The sequence below is a fragment of the Calonectris borealis genome, chromosome 16, assembly GCF_964195595.1.
Source record: "Calonectris borealis chromosome 16, bCalBor7.hap1.2, whole genome shotgun sequence".
NCBI lineage: Eukaryota > Metazoa > Chordata > Aves > Procellariiformes > Procellariidae > Calonectris > Calonectris borealis.
This window is the reverse complement of record NC_134327.1, coordinates 15,296,329-15,318,244: the sequence shown is the minus strand read 5'-3', so window position 1 is coordinate 15,318,244 and position 21,916 is coordinate 15,296,329. Positions and strand designations below refer to the sequence as shown.

General features: G+C 47.8%; 1 protein-coding gene across 1 annotated transcript in view; it reads left to right on the top strand.

Annotated features, from left to right (window-relative positions):
- Nucleotides 1-21,916, top strand: part of CACNA1H (calcium voltage-gated channel subunit alpha1 H) — a 256,884-nt gene that overhangs the window by 135,775 nt on the left and 99,193 nt on the right. The window contains exons 4-6 of the mRNA XM_075165481.1: nucleotides 317-414; nucleotides 5,647-5,806; nucleotides 15,099-15,414. Coding sequence (XP_075021582.1) covers nucleotides 317-414; nucleotides 5,647-5,806; nucleotides 15,099-15,414 — 574 coding nt within the window. The remainder of the gene's footprint in view (nucleotides 1-316; nucleotides 415-5,646; nucleotides 5,807-15,098; nucleotides 15,415-21,916) is intronic.

The following is a 21,916-nucleotide window of genomic DNA, read 5'->3' as shown; positions in this document are numbered from 1 at the left end:
GCCAAGTCCTGCTTTCCGATGCGTTACCTGTGCCTGCAGCCCGTTAGCCCAGAGCACGTCTGCCTGCCGGCCTCTGCACCTTGCTGCTCGTATGGGTATTTTCAGTCTCTTAGAGGCTGAAATATCCCTTATATCCCCCATTGACAGCATGATGCACATCACGAGCTGCAAACACAGAGCGGGTGTTTTTGCAAGCCTGGGCTATGGCTTCCAGAGCGCGCAGGCAGCGACAGCCCCAACCCCGGGCAGCTCCAGCACCCTCATGCCCAGAGACTGAGCATCCCACATCCTGACGCCTTTCTTCTTTCCCCTGCAGCATGATGGAGTATTCTCTGGACGGACACAACGTGAGCTTGTCTGCGATCCGCACCGTCCGGGTACTTCGGCCGCTACGAGCCATTAACAGGGTCCCAAGTAAGTAACGCCTTCGTCCGCACCGCAGCCGGGCTGCCGGGCTGGCCGGCTGCAGCTCGGGCTCTGCCTGGCTCACCCCCCTGGGAAAACCAGGGGGTTAAAGCCACCCCAGCTGGCTCTCTGCGTGCAGTAGTAGTCTACTCTCCTGCTGCTGAGGGCAAGTTCATTTATTTTAATTTTTAATGGCAAGTCAGAGATCATTTATTATGATTATCAGTGTTAGTAAAGGGCGAGAGAGTAGATTTTATACCTGGGGAGCCAAATTTTCATGGCTGTTTTCCAACGTTTTTGTGAACTCTTTGAGGCAAATAACTCTCTGCTCCTAGTGCAAAGTAAATAACAAAATTCCTGTAAAGAAAGGGGAAAGGTCAGTTCTAAGAAGCATCTTCTTGCCCTGGATGCGTTAATTTTCCCCTCTCAGCTATTTAAGGTCTTTCCGTTTCTTTGTGTTCAGGATTAGAAGCGCAGCAGCCTCCGTTGCTGGTAGAATACCACAGAGGGTTTGCTGTCATGTAGAACAAAATTGGGTTCATCCACGATAGAAAGTTCAAGTGGCCCCTAAATCCATTTTCAAGTGGCTTCAGCTGCTTGTCTTCTAAATCCAATTTAAAAGACGAACCAACAAGTTGAAATAATTTCCTGCTGGAATCAGCCGTCTGCTGAGCAGTCCTGTGCAAGGTACTAATTTCATAGAGCTTTCATCATTTTTTAACCAAAATCTACTCAATTCAAAATGCAACGGCATTGTATGGAAATCACAGAGGTTCTTTGCAAAAAAGTACATTTCCTGTTCTTTTTAAAAGCACGTTTGAATGACACAGCCCCACCAGTCCTCGCTGAACATCCTGCCTAGATTAATTGCCCATCATGTCGGCACATCTAGGGACAGCAAAACAAACTCCCCCAGAAGGGTTTCAGTTCCAGTACCTCAGATGAACATGCACGGGAACAGATGGATGTTTACGCACAGGAGCCTTTGAAGTTTCTCTCAGAGCTTAAATTCTTCAGGATTTTTCTTTAAAAAAAAAAAAAATCTGTAAATTCGACAGTGACATCATTAGATGTTAAAAACAAGACAAAAAGAAACAAGAGGCTAAAGGGGACCTCCATGAAACCCTCCGGAGCTTTGTTTTCCTACTGAGGTTTTGTTACCAGGGTTTCGGAGCAGCCCGAAGGCACAACACAAAGTTTTCCTTTGGGATTTTGAGCACGGTGGCTCCGTGGCCTCGCTGGGACGAGGAGCGGAGGGACGCTGGCACGTGCTCGGCTCGGAGCCCCGCCGAGGTTTCAGGCTGGGGCAAGGATCAGGCTCGCTCTAAAGTTATTTAAATCCACAAAGCCCTTTGTAGCTCTCCCTTGAAATAGTGGGAGTCTCAAGCTGGGATTCAGCTGGGCTGAGAGCAGAAGCCGGGGGAATTTGAGGATTTACATGCCTATTAAACCAAGGCCCAGGGATCCAAAGGGGATCCAAAGGGGATCCAAAGGGGATCCAAAGGCCTCCAAGTCTAGGTGAAATTTTCATCTGGGTCCAGCTAGTGTTTTTCTTCCTTAGGAGTCTGATATTGAAGCTTTGAAGTAAGCCTTTTACGCTGTCTTCTGCTACACTTGCCACTTTGGTTTTTTTTATTTTTTTCAAAGGATAGGCGATAGAAAATATTCAATTTTTCGTTAATAGTATGTGAGATTAAATCCAAAGAGCTCAATCCATGTTTGGAGTTGAGTTGCCTGGCTTGACGAGCAGCTAGGCTGGTCGTCTTCAACACGACCAGTGTCTTGAACAAATGCCAGAGCAGGATTAGTATTCTTAGAAATATCTCAGTTCCTGGAGGGCAGATAATCACAGACTTTACTTGTTTATGAGACATTAACTCAATCCACTTTTACCATCGGTACTTTTACTGTTTCAGACTGATACAATGCAGGGTCTGCGGAAAATGGATAGCGACAACCCTCTATTTTGTTTTATTTTTGCAGTTTCCAGTAATAACAGAGTTACATTTCTAATCTTTCATCCATGGGGATGCTACAGCTTAGCCGGGGGACTACCTGGGATGTCCACCACACCCCAGCCAGCAGCGCGGCAGCAGGTCCCACTCAGCCCCGTCCATGCCGTCCCCAGTGCTGGGACAGTGACGCTTCCCCGGCCACCGCACCGCTCCGGCGGGAGCCGGGGTTTCGGCTCAGTGGCAGTTGCAAAAGGACATCGAGCAGATACGAATTACGGCTGGGTCAGAAGAGACGAGTCTGGTGTTCAGTTGCAGGCACAGGGGAAGCCGGGACCCGTGAGAAATAGCCTGGCAATTTATTCCTGTGATGCCTGGGCACTTTCCTGGGTTCCAGCCAGTGCTATTAGCTCTTCGCTTCCAGGCACAATAATTCCACCCGCAAGATTATGTCATTTTTATTTTATTTGTTAAGAAAAGAAAGGAGAACCCCAGCCAATGAAAACATCATCTCTATTAGAAATTATTCCTTGAAAATGACTGGAAAAATATAATTCCTGCGATTTGTATGTTTGGCAGGGGCTGTAGTTAGGGGGTTTTTTTAGTAGTGGTCACTGTTTTTTCAAATCCATTTCACTGCTTTATTTTTATTTTTCTACTATGTGGTTTAAACCAGGCATCACATGGAATGGGAATGAACAGAAATCCTGATCCTCGTTTCAGCCTAACTGGTGCTCGTGCTCTTTTCCCATGGCACACTTGACATTCTGCTGAGAGCACCCTTAGCGGAGAGCGAACAGATGGATTCAATCTCGAGAATGGTGCCACTAAACAACCCAAAATACCAAAAGTAGCTGAGCGGAAAAAGGTTGTGTGGCACAGGGAGATAAATTTTAACCATTTTTGGAAAAAAAAGAGCGAAGATATTAATAAGGGGGGGCAGGGAGTGAAGAAGAATAGCCCTGCATCGTCTTTCCAGTGGGAATTAAGTGAGTCTTTTCTGCTTTTCCAAAGATAGATTTGCAAGGAAAGTCTGCAGGGCAGTGCTGTGGGATGTGCTCCTGGGGAGCTTGCAATGACAGCACGTGTTGGGAGCAAGCGTTACAAAATCAAACCCCCATTTGCCTCCAGCTCTGGGTTTCCCCCTGCGCATGGAGCGGAGGCCGGTGCTGTCCCGGTGGCTGGCACCAGCGTTGCGGTTCCAGGGGATGGCAGGGATGCTGGCTGGCATCCCACACCACCCGTGGCGCTCGCCGACGCGACCTGGCTGCCAGCGCCGTGTCCCTTCCCCGCAGGGTGGCATTGGCGCCGGGGCGGCACGGGGACAGGGTTTGGAGGGCAGCTGGCGGGACCGGCACAGGGCTGGGCGCCAGGATCGCGGCTCCTCCGGAGAGGCATCTGCTGCCGGCGCCAGCAGCAGGGAGCCACGCCGGAGCCAAGACGCAGCTGGGCATGGAGACCTTGAAAGGCTCTTGCCCTGGGATGCAGAGGTTATTACTCACACCTAATTATTTATTAGCGCAGAATTCTTGGCCAGGGCGGTTTATCCACTCGTGCTGTGCTGACAAGGTAATGTCGGCTCCGGCCCTGCTTGGCTGGGTTGCATTTCCGCTGGCAGAGCAACACGAGGAGGCGGGTAAAGCGGCGTGACGGGGCTCCGGCTCCTGCTAGCGCTGCCTGCCGTGGCCTGGCAGGTGCCAGATCGGTCAGGCGCTGCTCTCCCGGAGAGGACTCTGCTCCTCTCCCCCTCCTGGGGTCTAGAGATGCCAGGCTGCAGTCCAGCATCGTCACTGAATTAGCAGGAGAGGCATCAGGCATGACTTGGGAGCTGGCTGAGGGAAGAAGCCAACGTGGAAGTTGGTGGGGGAAGAGAGGCTGCGTCAGTGTAAATGCCGCTCTCTGTTCACATGGGATGACTAGTGGAGAGCAGCATCCTGCTAGGGGAAATGGAGGGAGAAAAAGCTCCATGCAGGCAGGCAGGAAAAGGTATTTGCAGAGCAGTATTTTGGTGGGATAAAATGTCTCCAAAGGCAGCAGTGTCACCTTACCCCACAGCTCCATTGATTTCCACCATGTCATAAACTTGAGCCCTGCTCTCTGCTGAGCGCCGGGCTCCCGAGGCTCGGTTTCTGGTTTTATTCTTTCCTACAATTTAACATTTGCCTTTATCTCTTCCTCTTTTCATTAGTTCTCCTCTCATCAGTTATCAACTGTTGAAATGATGGTTGGTCGCTGTCTCAGAGGTTCATTTAACCTCTGTTGAACGGCTGAGCTGCAAGTCGTTATTCCCTTTTTATTCCTGTTTTATCCTTGAGTTTGAAGGTGCCCTGATGTGTGAGACAGGGCAGCCCCCAGGCGCCAGCCCAGCCCCTGCCTCTTGCCCAGTCACCCCTGGGCAGCGGTGCTGGGAGCATGCTGGACAGAGATGCAAGGGTTAGCTGAGGCTCTGCAAGGTTGACTCACTCCTCAATCTTCTTATTTAGGATGGAAGATCTTGCATAGAAATCAGCATTTCCCTGGCAGCAAAGGTGCTGGGGGAACCCCTTCTCTGCACACAGGTTCATAGGGAGCCTTGCAGAGAGGTGTGGGACCAGCTGGGAAGGTGTCTCAGCAGCCTGCACAGGAGGAGAAGGGAGCAGAGCTGAGAACTTTGCTTAGAGGAAGGACCATTTGCATCCTGCTTTCCCCCCTCAAAAAAGTAAAAATTTCTCCTGCCTCCCCTGCTTGGCAGTCCTGCGAGCTTTGGAGCATGAATGGCTCTCAGCCACCGGTGGTGGCCAGCAAGGAGAGGAGTCATCCATGGAAGAGGAGCTGTCCACGGAGGAGGCCCAGAGAGCAGCCGCAGCTATCATCCTACACAAGGCTCTGTATTGTCTAGGGGAACAATTTGTGTGATTCCTGAGAGGTGTTCAGTATGTTTATAAATATATATTTTGACAATTTCTTGGGAGGCTGATGGTTTGTGGGGGCGTTTCTCCAGGAAGACTGTCTTGCAGCTTTGCCCATGTTTGTAGTTGTTGAGTGCTGTGTTACTGAAAACATCTGAAAATCCCACTCTTAAGTCCACCCTTTGGAGATACGCCGTTTGTTCCCATGTGCTGCTAAGCCTTTTGCACTCTTTACCTTCCTTTTCAGCCTTAAGGTTTAGGGGAAAACATAAACATCCCAATTCCTCTGCCCAGGATGCACTGGCTGCATGACGAAGCCTGAGAGCAGCTGGGATCGATGTGGCATTCGCCCTCTCCCCGTCAAAGGGCTCCTCTAACCTGTTTTCTCCTTCTCCCCACAGGTATGCGAATACTCGTCACCCTGCTGTTAGATACTCTGCCTATGTTAGGCAACGTCCTCCTCTTGTGCTTCTTTGTCTTCTTCATCTTTGGGATTGTCGGTGTGCAGCTCTGGGCAGGGCTGCTGAGAAACAGATGTTTCCTAGACAGGAATTTTGCAATGTAAGTACAGCAAAAAAAATCTCCACCTTTTCTTCCTTTCTCCCTCTCCCCTGCCGGAGAAACCCCGGCGGTCCGCAGGGTTAGCATCCAGCCGGGGTGCAGCCAGGGCCGGACCCAGCAGCACGCGGATGAGAGAGCGACATGGCCATGCCACGCAGCCGCAATGGCAGCTCTTAACAGGGCTGTCATCTTGATTCACAGGGTTGTTGGCTTCAGGACTCCGAGTCTGGCTAGGTACTTTTTTTATGAAAAACCCCCACTTGTCAGCATGTTACTGAGGGTTTGGAGTGGCTTTCTCATGTTTTTCCTCTGCACAAGGATGTTAGTGGTTTGGAGTATCTCTGTCCAAGGAAGCTGAGATCCCTGTCTCTGAGAATTTGAGGATTTAGAACAGACAAAAGCATTAGAGCTCTCCTAAAATTGCCAGTTCCCAAAACTGTACAGGTCTGGGAGGTCACCTAGCACACCACACCACCTGGCAGTGGGTTGATGAGATGTTCCGCACGCTGGTACAGACAGCACCATGGAGATGCTGCTGAAACACACAAATAATTCTTTGTAGGTGTATTAAGATAAGAAGCTTGATGTGAAAGGCATTAAAGACGTTTGTACACCACTCTCAGCCTGGCACAGGCATCAGGGATGGGCAGCACATTTGATCACCTGCTCTTTTTGATACAAACTTTAGTTTTGGTTCTTCCAAGCTAGGCAGTTGCATGGGCCAGCATCCCTGCCAGGTGCTGAGGGTGCTAATAGGCCTTAATTACCCTGATGAGCCTCACCTAGGACCCCCACCCACACCCTGCCCATGGCCCAGCAGCTCTATTTAAGCTCAGCCTGTGGCTCTTAATTCTGGTTTGAGCTGTGCTGTTGGTGTGCCTGTCTCCAACTTTGTCTTTGTTCCTGGTTTCTTTGGCTCCTGCCTGAGTTCCCTGGATGAGTCCTGGATCTGCTTCATCACTTGCCATGTCTCGGGCTTTGAGTGGACCCTTCTGCCAGCCCTGGGCTCTGCCCCTGTGTTCAGACTCTGTGCAGGTGCTGCTGCAATTGGGATGTCCCCTGCCGTGGGACAGTCCTGCTCTCGCTGCTCCCCAGTGATCCCCCAGCATGATACTGAGCTTGGGCTGGTCTGTGCTTGCCCCTTCAGAGGTGCAATGTGAGGACACACCTTAAAACCCATCAGCACAATAGATCAAAACCAAGTGCAAGCTCCTGTGGAAAAGGGAGATCTGCCTGGGAAAATCCTTCGGAAGAGCTCCCGTCAGAGACTGCTGGAGATGTCAGTGGCTCAGAGGTGAGGAAATGCCTGAGACCAGCTAATCAGGGCAACTCTAGCTCTGTAAGAGAAGATAGAGCCTGTAATTATATCTGTTTGTAATCATCTGCTATCTACAACTTGTATTGTGTCTGGAAGACAAGCAGAGATTATCCCTCAGCTCTACCCCAGGTCCTGCTCCTGCCTCTCACTGATTAGTCCTGTGGCTTTCAGCTCTCCAAGCCTTTCTCTGTGCTGCAGACCATCTCTGATGGCAGTTACTCATCCCATCAGAGATGCTGAAAGGCAGAAAATCGATGAGTCTGCCATGTGTGTATGCCTCTGCTCCTGCATCTTGATGCTCCAACCTCGTGAGCTCTCTCCTGCACCCACGGCAGGAATTTGCTGGTCACCAAGACCCTCTGTTACCCTGAGCTGTCATTTCAAAGCCCTAAGGGTGGTGTTAAAGCTGTACTTGGGTGGCCCCATTGCATGGGGCAGGCACCGTGTGTGGGCAGTGCTTTGAGTACAAGGAGCGCAGAGCTGTAATTAGCTCTGGTGAGTCCCTCTCATCTTTTTGACCAGTTTTCTAAAACACTGTGTGATTTCCTGCAAAGTGGAGCTTTTAAATTAACCACAGGGGAAGCATTTGCTAAGTAAAGATATTAAGCAGCCTGGGGAAAGCAGACTGTTATATAATGGCCATTAGCAGCATCAAAGGTGTCGCAGGATTTTCTTATCAGAGTTTCAGTCCCGGTCACTGAAGGCAAAATCAGGCTCCCTGTGCTAAGCCTCAGGACCTGTGTTTGAAGAGGCAGGAGGCTTGTGAGAGATCTTCTTCCTCTTCACTGCAGCTCTGCACTGGTTCCTGGGTCCCCCCCCAGCAGCAGGTAGAGGTGAATTTGGGTGGCTGTGGGCTATCCATTGCCTGTGGCCAAGTCCTGTTGGATATCAGTATGCAGTATCCAGGGATGCTGTGAACAAAGTTATAGCATTCCAGAGAAAGTTGGAGAAATGAGGCTTCTGGCATGCCCATGGGGCAGCTCTGTTGCAGGACGGGGCTACTGCAGCTCTGCTGGTGCCGGTATCAGTGTAACAAATGTGGGTTGCTCTGGTACCGTCACCCAGACTGAAGCTACTGTCTTGGTCTGTGTCTTACTGGGTTAGCTTTAGACCTGAGAAACCTGGCTGCAATGAACCCTTCATTTCCAGCTAGAAGCTATCCCAGGTTGCTTGGAGCTTGGTGTGAAAGTTTTGGGGAATCCAGATGAAACTGGATTCCCACCTTTTCTGTTAATCCTGATTCATTCCTCTGAATCCATAGTTCCAGGCATCGGGATATGGTTCACCCCTGCAGTGGTCTTTAACACCCCAACAGCAAGTTGTATAGGGGAAAAAGGCATGGAGTGACTTCAGTGTGGCAGTAACAGGGAAAGCATTTCAGGTTTACATCGTTCTGAATTGTAAGGAAGGGCTAAATTATACAGCACCGGGCCCAAACTAGCAGGTCCTGCTGACCGGCAGCGAGATGCCATCTGCCTGCAAGCAGTGTGGAGTTATAGGCATAGTCAAGCCCAGGGTTGGACTGGAGAGGGTCCATCACTCTGTGTCCTCATGCTGCATCCCTGCACCGAGCTGCCGTGCTTGGCATCAGTGCTGGAGAGCCCTGGCCATCCATCCCCTTCCAGGGAGAGCTGCCAAAGAGAACAAAACAACACAACCTTCATGCAAGGGATGCAGGATTGAAGTTAAGCTCTGGTTTTGGTTAGAAGTAAACAGAATAGAGCTCTGTGGGAAAGGGGGAATGAGATTCTGGTCATTTAGTTTTATCTGCCAAGTCCCACTAAATCCCAATGTTGTTGTCCTCAGCCTAAAATAATGTTTACCAGCCCTTAGCAGGCTGTGAGGGGCTGGAGGATGGACAGGCATGCTGTGCATCTGGGCTGGGGCTGAGCTGATGATGGTCCTGGTTCAGATTTTCCTTACAGCCCCATAACGGGGAAGAGCTGAGTTACTGGCAGGACTCACCTTGGTGGTGATGTCAAACCCTCCCAGATGAAAACAGAGCTGCTTTAAAGCAAGGGTGAGCATCTGAACACAATCCAGGGTGCCAGGCAAGGAAGGGTCATAGCCCCAGAGGTTTTCTGGAGTAAAGCAAGTGTAAGCGAGCTCAGAGACTGGTGCTTCAAATATAGTTTCTTATCTGCTGTATGCTGCTTTGCACACCCGCTGCCAGCAGCTTTCTGGGCCATTCAACTTTACAGCAGGCATCAGTTGGAAGAAGTGACTTTGATTTTTGCCATCATTCTTCTTCCTGTTGAAACCTTTTTTTTTAAATCCCCCTCGAAAGTTGGCTGCCTCAAGTAAAGAAACTATTTTTAAATATAGTACATTCTGATAAAAATTTGGGGACTTCTTTGAGGTGTCCTGGAAATACCTGCTTTTTCTCTCTCTTTGAAAATTGCACTGTTGCAAGCAAAATCATGCTGGAAGGAGGTTGTTTTATTAAGGACTCTTTTAGTAGTGTCTTTGAAGGAATTACAGGCAGTTACTGGGCTGTTGCAGTAGCGAGTTGGCCACTGCTGTTCAGGACGTGTGAGAAGCTGTCACTCCCTGGCCAGCCCTGGAGACCAGAGTGGTGCTTCAGAGATCTCTGGTGGCTCAGACACCTCTTCAACCCCCCAGGGAGCTCGCTGGCCGGACTGCGCTTCCCCTGGCATTGCACAGCAGTGGGGAACAGCAGTGCCAGGATGGTCTCCACCGCTATGTGAGCGAGTGCAGGAGATCCCTGACAGCGGGAGCTGGAGGGGGAATTTCACAAGGGCTTTTTGGTTGGTCTGGTCTGAGAGAGGAAGGCTCAGTACGCATGCGTGGGAAGGGCAAGTGAAGCCAGCAGTTTATCTGCAAGATCTTCAGGATGTGTGTCTCCCCCACGAAGCCCCTCTGGCTCCTTCCTGCCATCATGAGCTGCTATCACTGTAAATAAAGGAATTGGGTCACCCCCAGTTTGTCTGGGTTGTTGCTGCTGGAGCTGTTCCTTGCTTGTGTGTTGTTATGCAGGGGAGCATTTTCCCCCTCGTAGAGCCTTTCAAGGAACTCAGTGGGTTGGAAGCAGGAAAGGGGAGAGAGCTGTGAAGTGCTTTGTATTTATCTAATGCTGCAGGACAGTTATAATGTGAGCACTTCAGTCTTAATTAACTCCGTACCTGCTTGGCATTGTACCGCCTTTGGCTCCTTGGCTTTTGTAGAGCTGTGAGAAGGCACAGACGGCCAAGGCAGACAGCTCTGGCTTTGTCTGAAAGGTACTTCTGAGTTCTGCTTAATTGCTCCTTGTGGCATCGCTCTGCGCTGCAGTGTTGGGTTGTCAGCAGGATTTCCTCCAGAAAGCAGCCTCCTCGTGGAGGGAATGGATCCTGCTTGGTGCCGAGTTTCCTCTACCTTTTCCCTTTCCTCCTCTGCTCCTCGGAAAGCTGTAGCAGGGTTGTGCTTAGCGCACACACACCATACTCCAGTGGTTGTGGATGATGTCCTGCATGGGATAGTTGGGCTGGGAGGACTGAGCATGGGGGAAGATGGAGCAGAGAATAATTGTTCAGCCTCCTTTGACATGGGAGAGAATGGACTTTCCTGCCCTGCTGTTGTCCTTCCTGCACATGAACATGCCCAGGGACAGAGAAGGGAAAATACATTGCAAAGCTGCTGCAAGCCCAGAGAAAGATGTGCACTGGGCAGCTGGCCAAGAAAGGGGTGTTAATCCTTTCTAATGTGATAACAAGATCCATTCTGGGGCTTAGTTTCTCATGTCTTTTCCCCAGAGCACAAGGGTCTTGTGATTAGTGTATTCATTACCATTAATAAGTTATTTGGGCTATGCCTGTTGGCAAGTAACAAGGAAGTCAGATTGACCTTTCCTGCACGTGGAGGTAGATGGTCTTGGCAGAGCTAATTCATTTATTTTGTGGATATTGGGGATTCCCTCATTCTGCAACACTGTTGTTTCTCATTCTTGCTATCCTTCCTTCTTTCCCATTTTTTGGTTTTGCCAGCAGGGTCATCAAGCAGAGGAACTAGGAAAAGGTCTTATACTTGCAGTGCTTGCTGTCGGTTGGCGTGTCCCTTTCCTGCTCTACTCGGTGATGGCAGAGCATCATGCAGAGCCGGACGGATGCTCATGGTGTCTCTGTGCCCAGGGCAAACATGGAAGAGGGAAGGGCTTAAAAAGGGCTGGGCAGAAATTGGCCCCCATGTGACTGATTTTGGCCTGTCATAAGGAGGACTTTCTTTTAGTTTGTAAATGATTTTAGGGACAATTGCAAAAATGAGCAAGGCAGAGAAAAGGGAGTATAAAATCAGCTAGGCAGCAGCAGGATCAAATCAAGCTTCATCCACCCTTTGCAGTCAAGCTGTGCTTTGTTTTCCTGGTTTTATTTCCCTCCCACAGCCACTAAAGTGTGTCATTCTTTTGGTTCTCTGGAGGGTTTGTGCCCAAATCTTTTCTACGCAGCTTATTAGATCACAGCCCAGGGTGCTGTGTGTCTGCAGGCAGTATTTCTCCTTCAGCCCAAGGCTTCCTAAACTGTGACTCATGGGAAACATGCAGCCTCCCAAATCTGTCTATGTGGCTCATCAAGGACCCTTCCAGTTGCAATGTGTAGTGAATAGAGAAGCATTGCATGGGAAGGGAATTGGTCCTGTAGGTCCCCCAGCCTGGCTGCATCCCCTCCTTCCAACAAAACTGGGTACATGGGCGCCAGCAGAATTGACTGGCGCACTGCTCTCTGGCTAGCTGTGTCCCCGTCCAGCCTGCCCAGTGGGGTGGGCATATCAGGGGATCAGCTCTGCAGACTGAAATAAAGATGATTTATCTGGGACAATGAACATGTGTCAGAGTCCTGCAGCTGGGAGGGCAGGCAGCTGCAGAGTCGCGTGTGGTGCTGAATGTTGTGTGTATTGCGCTCTGGTGGGAGAGGCAGCTCGCAGGGGAGCTCGGGTGTGAGGTCGGAGCGGAGCATCATGCTGATGCATTAGCCCTTCTGCCTGAGCACTTCTTCCATGGTCAGTGTTCTTGGCATGGGCATGTGTGTGTCTGCATCTAAACACGAAACTGCTCCCAGGAAAGGAGCTTGTTCAGCCATAGCTGCTAATTACACAATCATCCCTCCAGATGGTCCATCTCCCTCTGCAAGTCCAGCTTTGCTCTGGGTAGAATCCTAATTACACTGGCCCACGAGCTGTGGTGTGCTGAGCCTTCCTGTCCTGCCCGCTGCCAAAAGGTGTTTGTGATCAGGAAATTCCTGCTGCTGGTGTTGTGGTGGGGTGTTGCTTCCAGGGTGGTGAAGGAAATAAGTTTTTGCTGAGTTTCACAGCCCCACTTGGCTCTGGAGCAAGTTTTCTGATGATCAGTTGTAGTTTGGAAGAGTATGTCACTGGAGTGGCACATCCAGATCAAAGAGCCTTGGTCAGCATTGTTTGAAGGGAAACGAGAAAGAGCAAGGGATGTTCCCAAGGTCACGCAGGGCTGGGAGTTCAATGTGTAGTTTTAGGGTTGCAGGTTACTGTCTGAGACTCGCTTCTGTGGCTGTCTCTGCTGCAAGCACCAGGTTTGGGCTTTGAGCTGCCCAAAGTTTTGAGTTTGCGTGACTTGTCACATCAGGGATTTGAGAACTGCAGAGATCTGTTGAGCCTGAGCTGGAGGTCCAGGTGCTTTGATGAGAAGGTACCAAATGAGATCTCTCCTGCCATCATCTTAGGGACTTGAAGTAGCTCTTTGCCTGTAACCCACAAAGTCCTGGTTTCAAGAGTGGTGAAGTCAGCCTCAGGGAAGCCGGTCATACCCAGACAGCTGTGGATACATACTTTGGTGTATCAGGCAGTGCCAGCATAGTCCAGGCTGGGTCTGGGCTCTGGGGGTGTTAGACCCCTGTCACCACCACAGGGTGTGGGAAGCCCTGACCCCAATGTCCCATTTGAAAGACTTCAGAGCTACTGAGCACCTGCTATTGAGTTCCTTAGGAGGAGGCTAATGAGACATGCACCCATGGCCTCTCAAACCTGGAGGTTTTAGAAGAAAATGTCCTTCCCGAGGCTGGTGGGGCTGAGATGGCCGTAGTCTCATGTCTCATGGAGGGGCAGAGCCCTCCCATCCCCTCCCTGGGTGAGCAGGCTCAGGCAGGCACTGTGGCTGTAAGCAGAGATGTCCCAGCTGTGTGGAGTCCCCACCGCATTTATTTGAGGGTGCAGGAGCCCTTTGCAACTGAACTGAGCCCCTCTCAGCGTACCCACTAAGGCCAAAACAGAGCTGCCGGGGCTCTGCCTGCCACTTGTGAGTTAGAAGTCACTTTTCAGGTGTCTCTTCTCCTCCCTCTGTTTCTTCTCTCAAGTTCCCCAGCTGTCTTTGCCCACAGCCTGTAGCACTCCCAGACACATCCTTGTGCCTCGGTGCATTTTAATCCTTCGCAAGCCTCCGCAATACACTGCTCTGAGTGACAAACTCTGCTGGTTGTAGTATCTGATCTTCTAGCAAACACCATGCTAATGTAGCACTCGGTCTTTTCTTCATCTTGTTTTATATGGAAATTTCCTCCAAGTGAAACCAATTTGTGGGAGGAGAAGGAGAAGACTTTTAGGCAGCCCTGGAGGAAAACGTTTTTCAAGTTTCTTCCTTGTCTCTTGAATCTAAGGCATAGAAACTGGGAGGAAGATATTACAGTTTTGTCTAGCGGTGTAGGAACACTGTGCAATGGGAGGGGAATAACTGATGAATACATTTAATCACCAGCAAACAATGCCCAATTCCTCTGACGTGCTACTCTTGCCTATCCCTGAAGCTGGATGAACCCTAAACACCCATCTCAAGTAATTCATTGATGGAGGAGAACCAAATTCCCCAGGAAAGTTGTTCAGGGTTAATTTCCCCTCAGCTCTGCCCTGCAGCAATTGTTCTGTCCTTAAAGTGCAGTTGTTGAGTGACTCCTGCTTGACTCAAGGGTTTTGGGAAGCAATTTCAAGCAATTGTATGGAATAAGACTAGTTTGGCACACATTGGAGCCAAATTTATTCAATAGTTAGATACATTCAGAAACACAAAAATACAGCTGTCCTGTCTTGAAGAATTACCTGCTTATCTTCTACCCACATCTCACTTGGTTGTATAATTTGTGTGTTGCCTTTTCCCTTATCTCCTGACTGATTATATAGCATCTTAGATCCCTGCAGCTCTGAACACAGCAGATAAAGTCTGCTCTAGGACTTTGCACCTTCTCATTTTGAGCAGTGCTTCAGCAGTGTGAGTGCCAGTGGGGATCAGTAATGCTAATCAAACAGCATGAAAAGTCCTGGGCTCTGGTGGCTCACTGATCTGCCCCCAAGCACGGCTTGGGAAAAGGCAGATCCCTGCCATGCTGCAATTAGTGCACTTGCTTATCTTAGCTGTAACAGAGCCATAAACTTTATCCAGGCCAATTAAATCAGATGTGCAGTAAGCATACAGTTCCTGTTAATGTGGACTCTTTCTTTTCTTATGTAAGTAGAGAAGGAATTTGAGATGCCTGTGGCTGGGTGTCTCCTTGTTAAAGTTCAGTTCGCTCATCCCAGAGAGGTGCTGAGGGCATATTTATTGGAAAGCTGCTTTGCCATCAGCTTTTCTGAAGCATGTTCTGAGCATCAGAAGAGCTACCTTAAAATCCTTAGATGGAAACCAAAAGTTCCCTAGATTTTTGGGAAGCACCTGACCTGCTGGGATTTTTCTCTCTATACTCTCTCATTTCAACTTTCAACTGCCCTCTTCGCTTGGGAAGGCTCAGGCTGATCTTTAACTGAAAGATCTCTGGTGCCTTGCAGGATGCTGTAAGTAAAAAGCTTTGAAGACAAAGGTAGAGGCTGATATCTCAACTGTGGCTTGCTGTCCCCATTCTGATGGGGCTGAAGGGCAAAGGATAAATAACACACCCAAACCAGGGACAAGAACCAGCACCTTTTTGCTGCTGATGAAACAAGGCGTGCATCGTTTGTTCTCATTCTTCTTTCTTTCCCCTCCAGGACATACAACCTTACCTTCCTGCATCCGTACTACCGGACAGACGAAGCAGAGGAGAATCCATTCATCTGCTCATCGCATCGTGAAAACGGCATGCAGAAATGCTCCAACATCCCAAATAGGAAGGAATACAAGGTGGAGTGCACCCTGAGCATGGACTCCTACACCCCAAGTTTATACAACCCTGACTTCAGCAGCAGGAACGCCTGCATAAACTGGAACCAGTATTACAACGTATGCATGGCAGGGGACATAAATCCACACAATGGAGCTATCAATTTTGATAACATTGGATATGCCTGGATAGCTATTTTTCAGGTAGGATTCTCCTAAAGATTTTTCTGTTTCTTTTTGTTTGTCATCTTTTGCTTGAAAAGATTTTGATAGATGTATCAGAGGAGAAAGGAATTTGCTTGCACCTGCGTGAAACTGCAAATAAAGACACATCGAGTAAATGCGTCAATACAATAGGACAATGGCCTGCACAAATGTTGCAAGAGAATGTTTGGAGAGAACAGCCATTTTTTCAGTGCATTTTAGAAGAGGGGGAAAATCATTCTTGAGGCAGACAAAAGTATGGTTAGTTCTAGCACTGCAAATCAGACCTGGATAAATCCCAGGGATTTTTGAGAGTTAGGGTCTTTATTTATTGCTGTAGTTATCAGGAAATGGACAGTGTTGTCCAAGTCCTTAAGCAAGACTTAATATCGTTCTAAAATGTAGGAACTAGCTCGATGGCGTGGTTTGGGCTTGATTCTAGAATTGCAGGGTTATACTGGTTAGCATGGTATGCTGGAGGGAGGAAGAAATAATCCTAGTGGTCCATTCTGGCTGGAATACCTGTGAAGAGAGACTACTCACGTGGAATTTGAGTCTCTCTTGATCCACACCCATACAGCTCTTCACTAGACACCAAAGTGCTTCTAGCTCAGACTGGGGGAGCCTTTACACTCCAAAACTGACAAAAACACTCCGGCAACTGAAGCATTTTCAAAGCATTTGTAGCTCTGGAACATTGTATAGCTCATCTACACAGTCCAGAGGCTATGGTCTCTTAGGGCTAGCCTATTTTAAATGATCCGTGTACTGTTTTCCATTTTTAATTTGCACTTTCTGTTTTTAATACAATGCAATACAAATTTCTTTATGCCTTTGGCTAGGTGTCCTGTTTTATTTAGTCCTCCTGAAGCATAGGTGACATTCCTAAAAGAGAAAAAGTTCTCCTTTTAGTTTTGTTAATGATGAATAATTACTCATTCAGAGCTCTAAATTTCATTTATGAATTTCCTTCTAGTTTCATATTATAATATGAACTTAATAACTTTCAATTTTCATCTGGGAGTTGTAAAGGGGCGACTGCTTGCTCTGAGCATCTTGTTTGCTTTCATGCTGTCACAGTAGCAGACCTTGAATCACATTGCTGCCAGTCTCAGAGGCTCAAAACCAAATCCAGAAGGGTTCAGACAGATCCCAAGTCTCTATGAGGTTATGTTTTTAAAAATGCTTTGGTTCTTTCCTGGGATTAGTATGTCAAGAGAGGAGCTGCCATAGTAATTTTGAATATTCCTGACTGGTAGTGAGTGTTGCATAAAGGAAAGAGGGAAATCAAAGCGAGAATACTAGATAGGTCTGTGGCTGCACTTGCATTCTCCTTTTTCTGCTCTGGCGTAGTTCTTTGACAGGGCTTGATGGATGTGCCCAGGAGGTCCCGTCTGGCTCCCACCGTGGGCAGCGATGTTCTTGCCAGCGAAAGGGCAGAGGGCAGTGCGTTGCAGAGTGCCTGTGTGGGTGCACTGAAAATAAGTAGGTGCTTCTCAAGGGGTCCTGCTTCCATTTTACTTCCTGAGCCTTTCTGCAGGCTACAAGTTTTCATTTCATGTTGGTATTTTATTTCCTCAGCCTGAAAATGAACAGTTTTAAGCCAGGAAGAAAACACTAGCCACAGCAGAGGTTTCAACTGGTTCTTTTGGGCAGAGCAGAGTGTCTGGCAAAGTTGCATATTGTATCCATAGATCATTTTGGCAGCTGCCAGGAGGTTTATGATTGGTTTTAGTGCTGCTTAGGCCATCCAAATGCTAAAGAGTATTTCCAACCAAAAAACTCTTCTTACATCTTTATTCCTTTTAGAAGCAAGGACTCACTTTTAGAAGCTGAAAACAATATAACTCCAGGTAAAGAAGCAGCTTTTGGGAGTAAGCTGCTTGCATAACTTAAATCATTACTGCAAGAGGTTGGATGCTAAATCAAAACAATTGCTGTAAGCAGAGAACATTTAACAAATAAAGCCATTGAGTTGTGCTCTCATTACATTTAACAGTTGAAACTGGGTAGCACCAGGTCAGCAGTTAAATGAGGCCTCAAAGTAAGCAGTGCAGAAAGTAGAACTGATGGTTTTAGTAGCTCAGGAGCTTCCCTGTGAATTGGTATTGAATTACTGGGCAGAAAGCACTCTGCTGTGTTGTGGATGAGACTGGTCCAATTGTCCTGATCCCTTCGAGGGAATAATGAATACGTGGTACTTTGCAAGAGTTATAATGGTGGACTGAACCTCAAGGTCTGGCAAGCCTCCAGTTTGCATAATGGCAATCTTAGGACTCAGCTGGATAGAGCATCCCTCGTGATTTATGCCAAATGAGTTGGAAATCTAGCATGGTTTAAGAGCTGTCAGAATGGAGGTTGGTGAAATGAGCCCCACAGGTGAGATTTGGAAGGAGGCTTCCAAGTGCAGTGACTGCAAGTCGTGCCCAAGAGTTTCCAAGGGCGCGGTTTGATACTGTGCAGACTGCGAACAAACAAAACCAAAAGCAGACTTTGACAGGGAAATCTGAAGATCTCTACTCCAAAATGTCCTCGCGAGTGGTCTGCCAAGGCAGGAGGCTAGCAGTATGGCCAAGCTCTTTTCAGCTGCCAGAATTTGGATGTAAGCAGCCAAGCCAAAAGACATTTAACTTTATGGTAGTGATCCTGAACTTGCAAGTAACCTGGCACGTGGCAGCGGTGCGTACCCAACAGTGAAATGCATTGTTGACCTTCCAAGCGGAAGAGTAAGTCAGAGGCATCAGACATGAGAATCAACCTCGTGCAAATAATAAAATCTTAAAGCAATAAAGATGATGGCTGCATCCATGGGTGTTTGAAAGGATAATAATTCCTTATGTAATCCTGCAAATGATTCATGTTTTGATTCCCCTCATTTGTTGTGTAATAGGCTAATTCATGTATATATTTGTTACAAAGGCACATTCAATGGCAAATTATGTGAACTAATTAGCTTATTACAGAATAAATGAAAGGAGATGGAACCTAAATTAACTGTGAGGTTTGGCACGATATTAAGATCCCTTTATTGCACATGAATTTCAGCCACAACAGTAAGAGCAGTAATTACAGGTATTGTTGTCACACTGCAAATGATGAATTACCCACCTAACCAAAGTCCAATTTAATTTGAATTACTGACAGTCTCAGTGGAGCAACCAAAACACTGCCACCTTCCTAACCATCATTCTCTGTGTGGCCAGGCCTGAATGCAGAAACCCCATTAAAACAAAAGGGGGTTGGATGGTGGGTCAGATACACAGTTTGGGAAGAAGAGATGATTTAGGCTACTTTGCAAACCACAGAACCATTGCTTGGATGACTTCATGTCTGACTTCCAGAAAAGTAAGACCTATGATAGCACTTTACATCAGGAGGCAATGCTTTTGGCAAAACTAGTGAGGCAAAGTTGAAGGAGCAGTAACATTCAGCTAAGCAGAATCAAGACGAGATCAAGGGAACAAGCTGTTCCTGTGTGCCTCCTTCCAGGATGTAGTTGGAAGGACTGAACTCTGAGAGCAAATGTGCAGGAAAAAATTACATGGACATTTCAGGAAATGTCCATCTGATACAAGGGAAGATTTGTCTGGCAGTTCAGAGGGGCTCTGACACTGCTGGTGCTGGCTGAGTTATGCCTTTTCTATGGCCTCTTCTTCACATGTTGTATTTCAGAAGTAGCTGCATTTTCTAAGGGGCTTCCTTAATGAAAGACCCTCTTGAAATTAGTCCTTGGATGCAGCTCTCAGATTCATGTTTCTGTTTCTGGCTTATGTTATTCTGAGTGCATATTGCTTCTATAAGGTTTTGCTTAAGAAGACATCTCTGTTAACAAATTAATCAAGTCATAAAAGTAACACATCTCTGGCCCATCATCAGAAGGCCCAAGCGAGGGAATTCTCAGAGGAGACTGTTTTGCATTCAGCAGCCCCCTTGCTGCTGTCAGGGGAAAAAGAAAAAAAAGCCTGGTTGTGTTCACGAGAGCTGAAGACAGCCCAGCAGGCACACAACCTGATAAGAATGCCCCAGAAAGGAAAAGCTGAATCACCTTCTGAAGAAAGATGTCTGGAAATAGAGCAGCATTAAAGGAACTGTCAGCAGCAGCAAGAGTTCAAGGTGTTATCTTGGTGCTGTCCTTAGATGGAGAAATTATCTTTGCACCTAGTCTCACCAAAGCTAGGAGTATGTTACAGCCACGAAGGTGTGGGTGACCAGCTCAGGAGAGAGAACAAGTTTGGGATGGGAAAGTGGGGGAATTGATGCCACCCACTTCTTCCTTCATTTGTCCTTCTGCGGATACTCCTAACGTGGTGGCAGGCTGCCTGAGCAGGTAGGACAGCTGGCAGTGACAGCCGTATGCTGCAGGCCACCTGCCGAAATAGCCTTTTGTTTCGATGTGAAGTTACCTCTTCTGTGCTCTAGCTTGTCAAAAAAGCCCCTGGGAGCTTGTGTAAGCTATCTCAGTCTAATCAAGGACTTATTCATTTTGACCCTGCGCTATGTGCTGATGAGGAGCTTGTTTTGTCTCCGTGTTGCTGACTCTGCTTCTGCCAGGATCTCCACCCCGGCTAGCTGTGCCTGCAGATGGGCCAGCTGAGAAGGTACAGACCTTGGGGGAGATTTCAGGTTTGGAAAGAGAAAGGTTCATTTGCCTCATTTCACCACTGTTTGGTGCCCTGATCTGTTCCACAGCCATTGCCCACTTCACATTGTTTCAGCCTCTGTTCATCATGATTGAAATCCTTCCCTGAGGATTTTTCCCTTGCCTGGAAATCTTTCAGCTAAATCTGTAATGGGAACCATATCTTCCATTCGAATTAAAGGAAAAATGACATGCACTTCAATATACCTCTGCTATGGCCAAACACGAGAATGAGCTTGAAGTCCCTCCTTGTCTATCGTGTCACTCAGTCAAGAAAAGATCTCGTTCGAGGAGACAAGACCTGAAGCTCTACCATTGCTTGGAGTAAGCACAAACCTCCATCCTGGAACCTGCTGGCAGGGTCAGAATTGGCAGGGTCATTCCTCTTGGTTCCTACTCACACATCTTCCTCTTAGATGGGCTGTCACTCAGATGGATATCAATAGGGACCTTTTTGGGACCTGTTTCTCTTGCTTTGTTGCAAGGTACCTCAGGATACCTCAACCAAGTTCCTTACAAAATGACAGCTCAGGAATGATTGCCCCAGTGTCTCAAGAGTATTGTATGCAAGGTGCTACTGATATGCTTGCTTGCCTGTCTGCTGCAACCTCTGTTCTTCCACTTTCAGTAGCCTTAAGTGTTTTGGGGAACAGCCAGAACGCTGAAGCAGAAGGAAGTGAAAGAGCCTGAGACTTCTGACTGCAGTTGTATTTGTGGGTACAACATGTAGTTTTGTGGGCCATGTTTTTCAGAAGCAGCTGTCATGCTGGGTGCCCATGTTTTCAGAGTTCATTGAGTAGATAATTTTTTGGCCAAAAGGACGTTTTGTCAAATGGTTCATTCTTTAAACCAATGATATGTGTCAACAATGCTTATCTGTGCTGAATTTGGCAAGAAGTTTTGGCTGGGGAGAAAAAAGGGAAAAGAGTTCTAAGCTTTTCATTTCCACTGCTTCAAGATGATGCTTTGTCACTAGATTTGAATTTGTTTTGGATCACCAAAAATATTTCACTCTAAATGATGGGGTTTGAGTTTTGTTGGTGTTGCTTTTTTTTAATTTGGTCAGCCAAATAAACATTGTTTTCTGCATTTGAAGAGCTTTCATGCTGAACACCCAATCTAAAAATATCCAGCCCCTTTAAAGCATGTCAGAGTATGCTTCCAAGAGGATTTTTTGCTTTTGAAAAATCTCCTTCCTTTTGAAGGCTAGAAGAAATTGTCCCATATAGCACAAGTCAGAAAGGCCATCCTGATTCCAGGTCTGGGCCCGCTAACCTGTGGGAGGTATTGGAGGGACCCAGTGTGGCACAGAAACCTGCTGCAAACTCTGTAGCTTTGAAAGGGTTTCATCCTACCTCAATCATAGATTCTTTTATTCAGAGCAGAAAAAGGGGTGCCTACAGCAAGCCGTGGCCTAATCTGGAGTCCAGTTAGGTGATGAAAAAGCTACTGGTCTTGAGGTGCATCAACAATTCTTACAGGTAAATTTTACTTTGGTTTGATCGCCCCAAACCTGCTCCATGATCAGTTGCTGCTGTTGCACCTTGCACTGTGAGTTGTACATAGCCTAGGGGAGACTTGTATGCTAAGCCAGAGGTTCAGCTCCTTTGCCCTGATGTCCCCCCCCAACTGTCTCCAGACAGTGTTGAGTTGGCAGGTCCATCCAGGAGAACAAGACACACCCCATGCTCAGATTAGTGTGAATGGGTAAAGCTGACAACTTTGGACACCTGAAATGTGTTTTGTGTCGTAGTCCTGCACAGAGGGCTAGTTGTGCTTGAAGCTGTGCACCCTTTGTCCCTAATCATCTCTAATATAATTTGAAACAAGGTGTAACAATACAATTAACAAAAATCCTTGCTT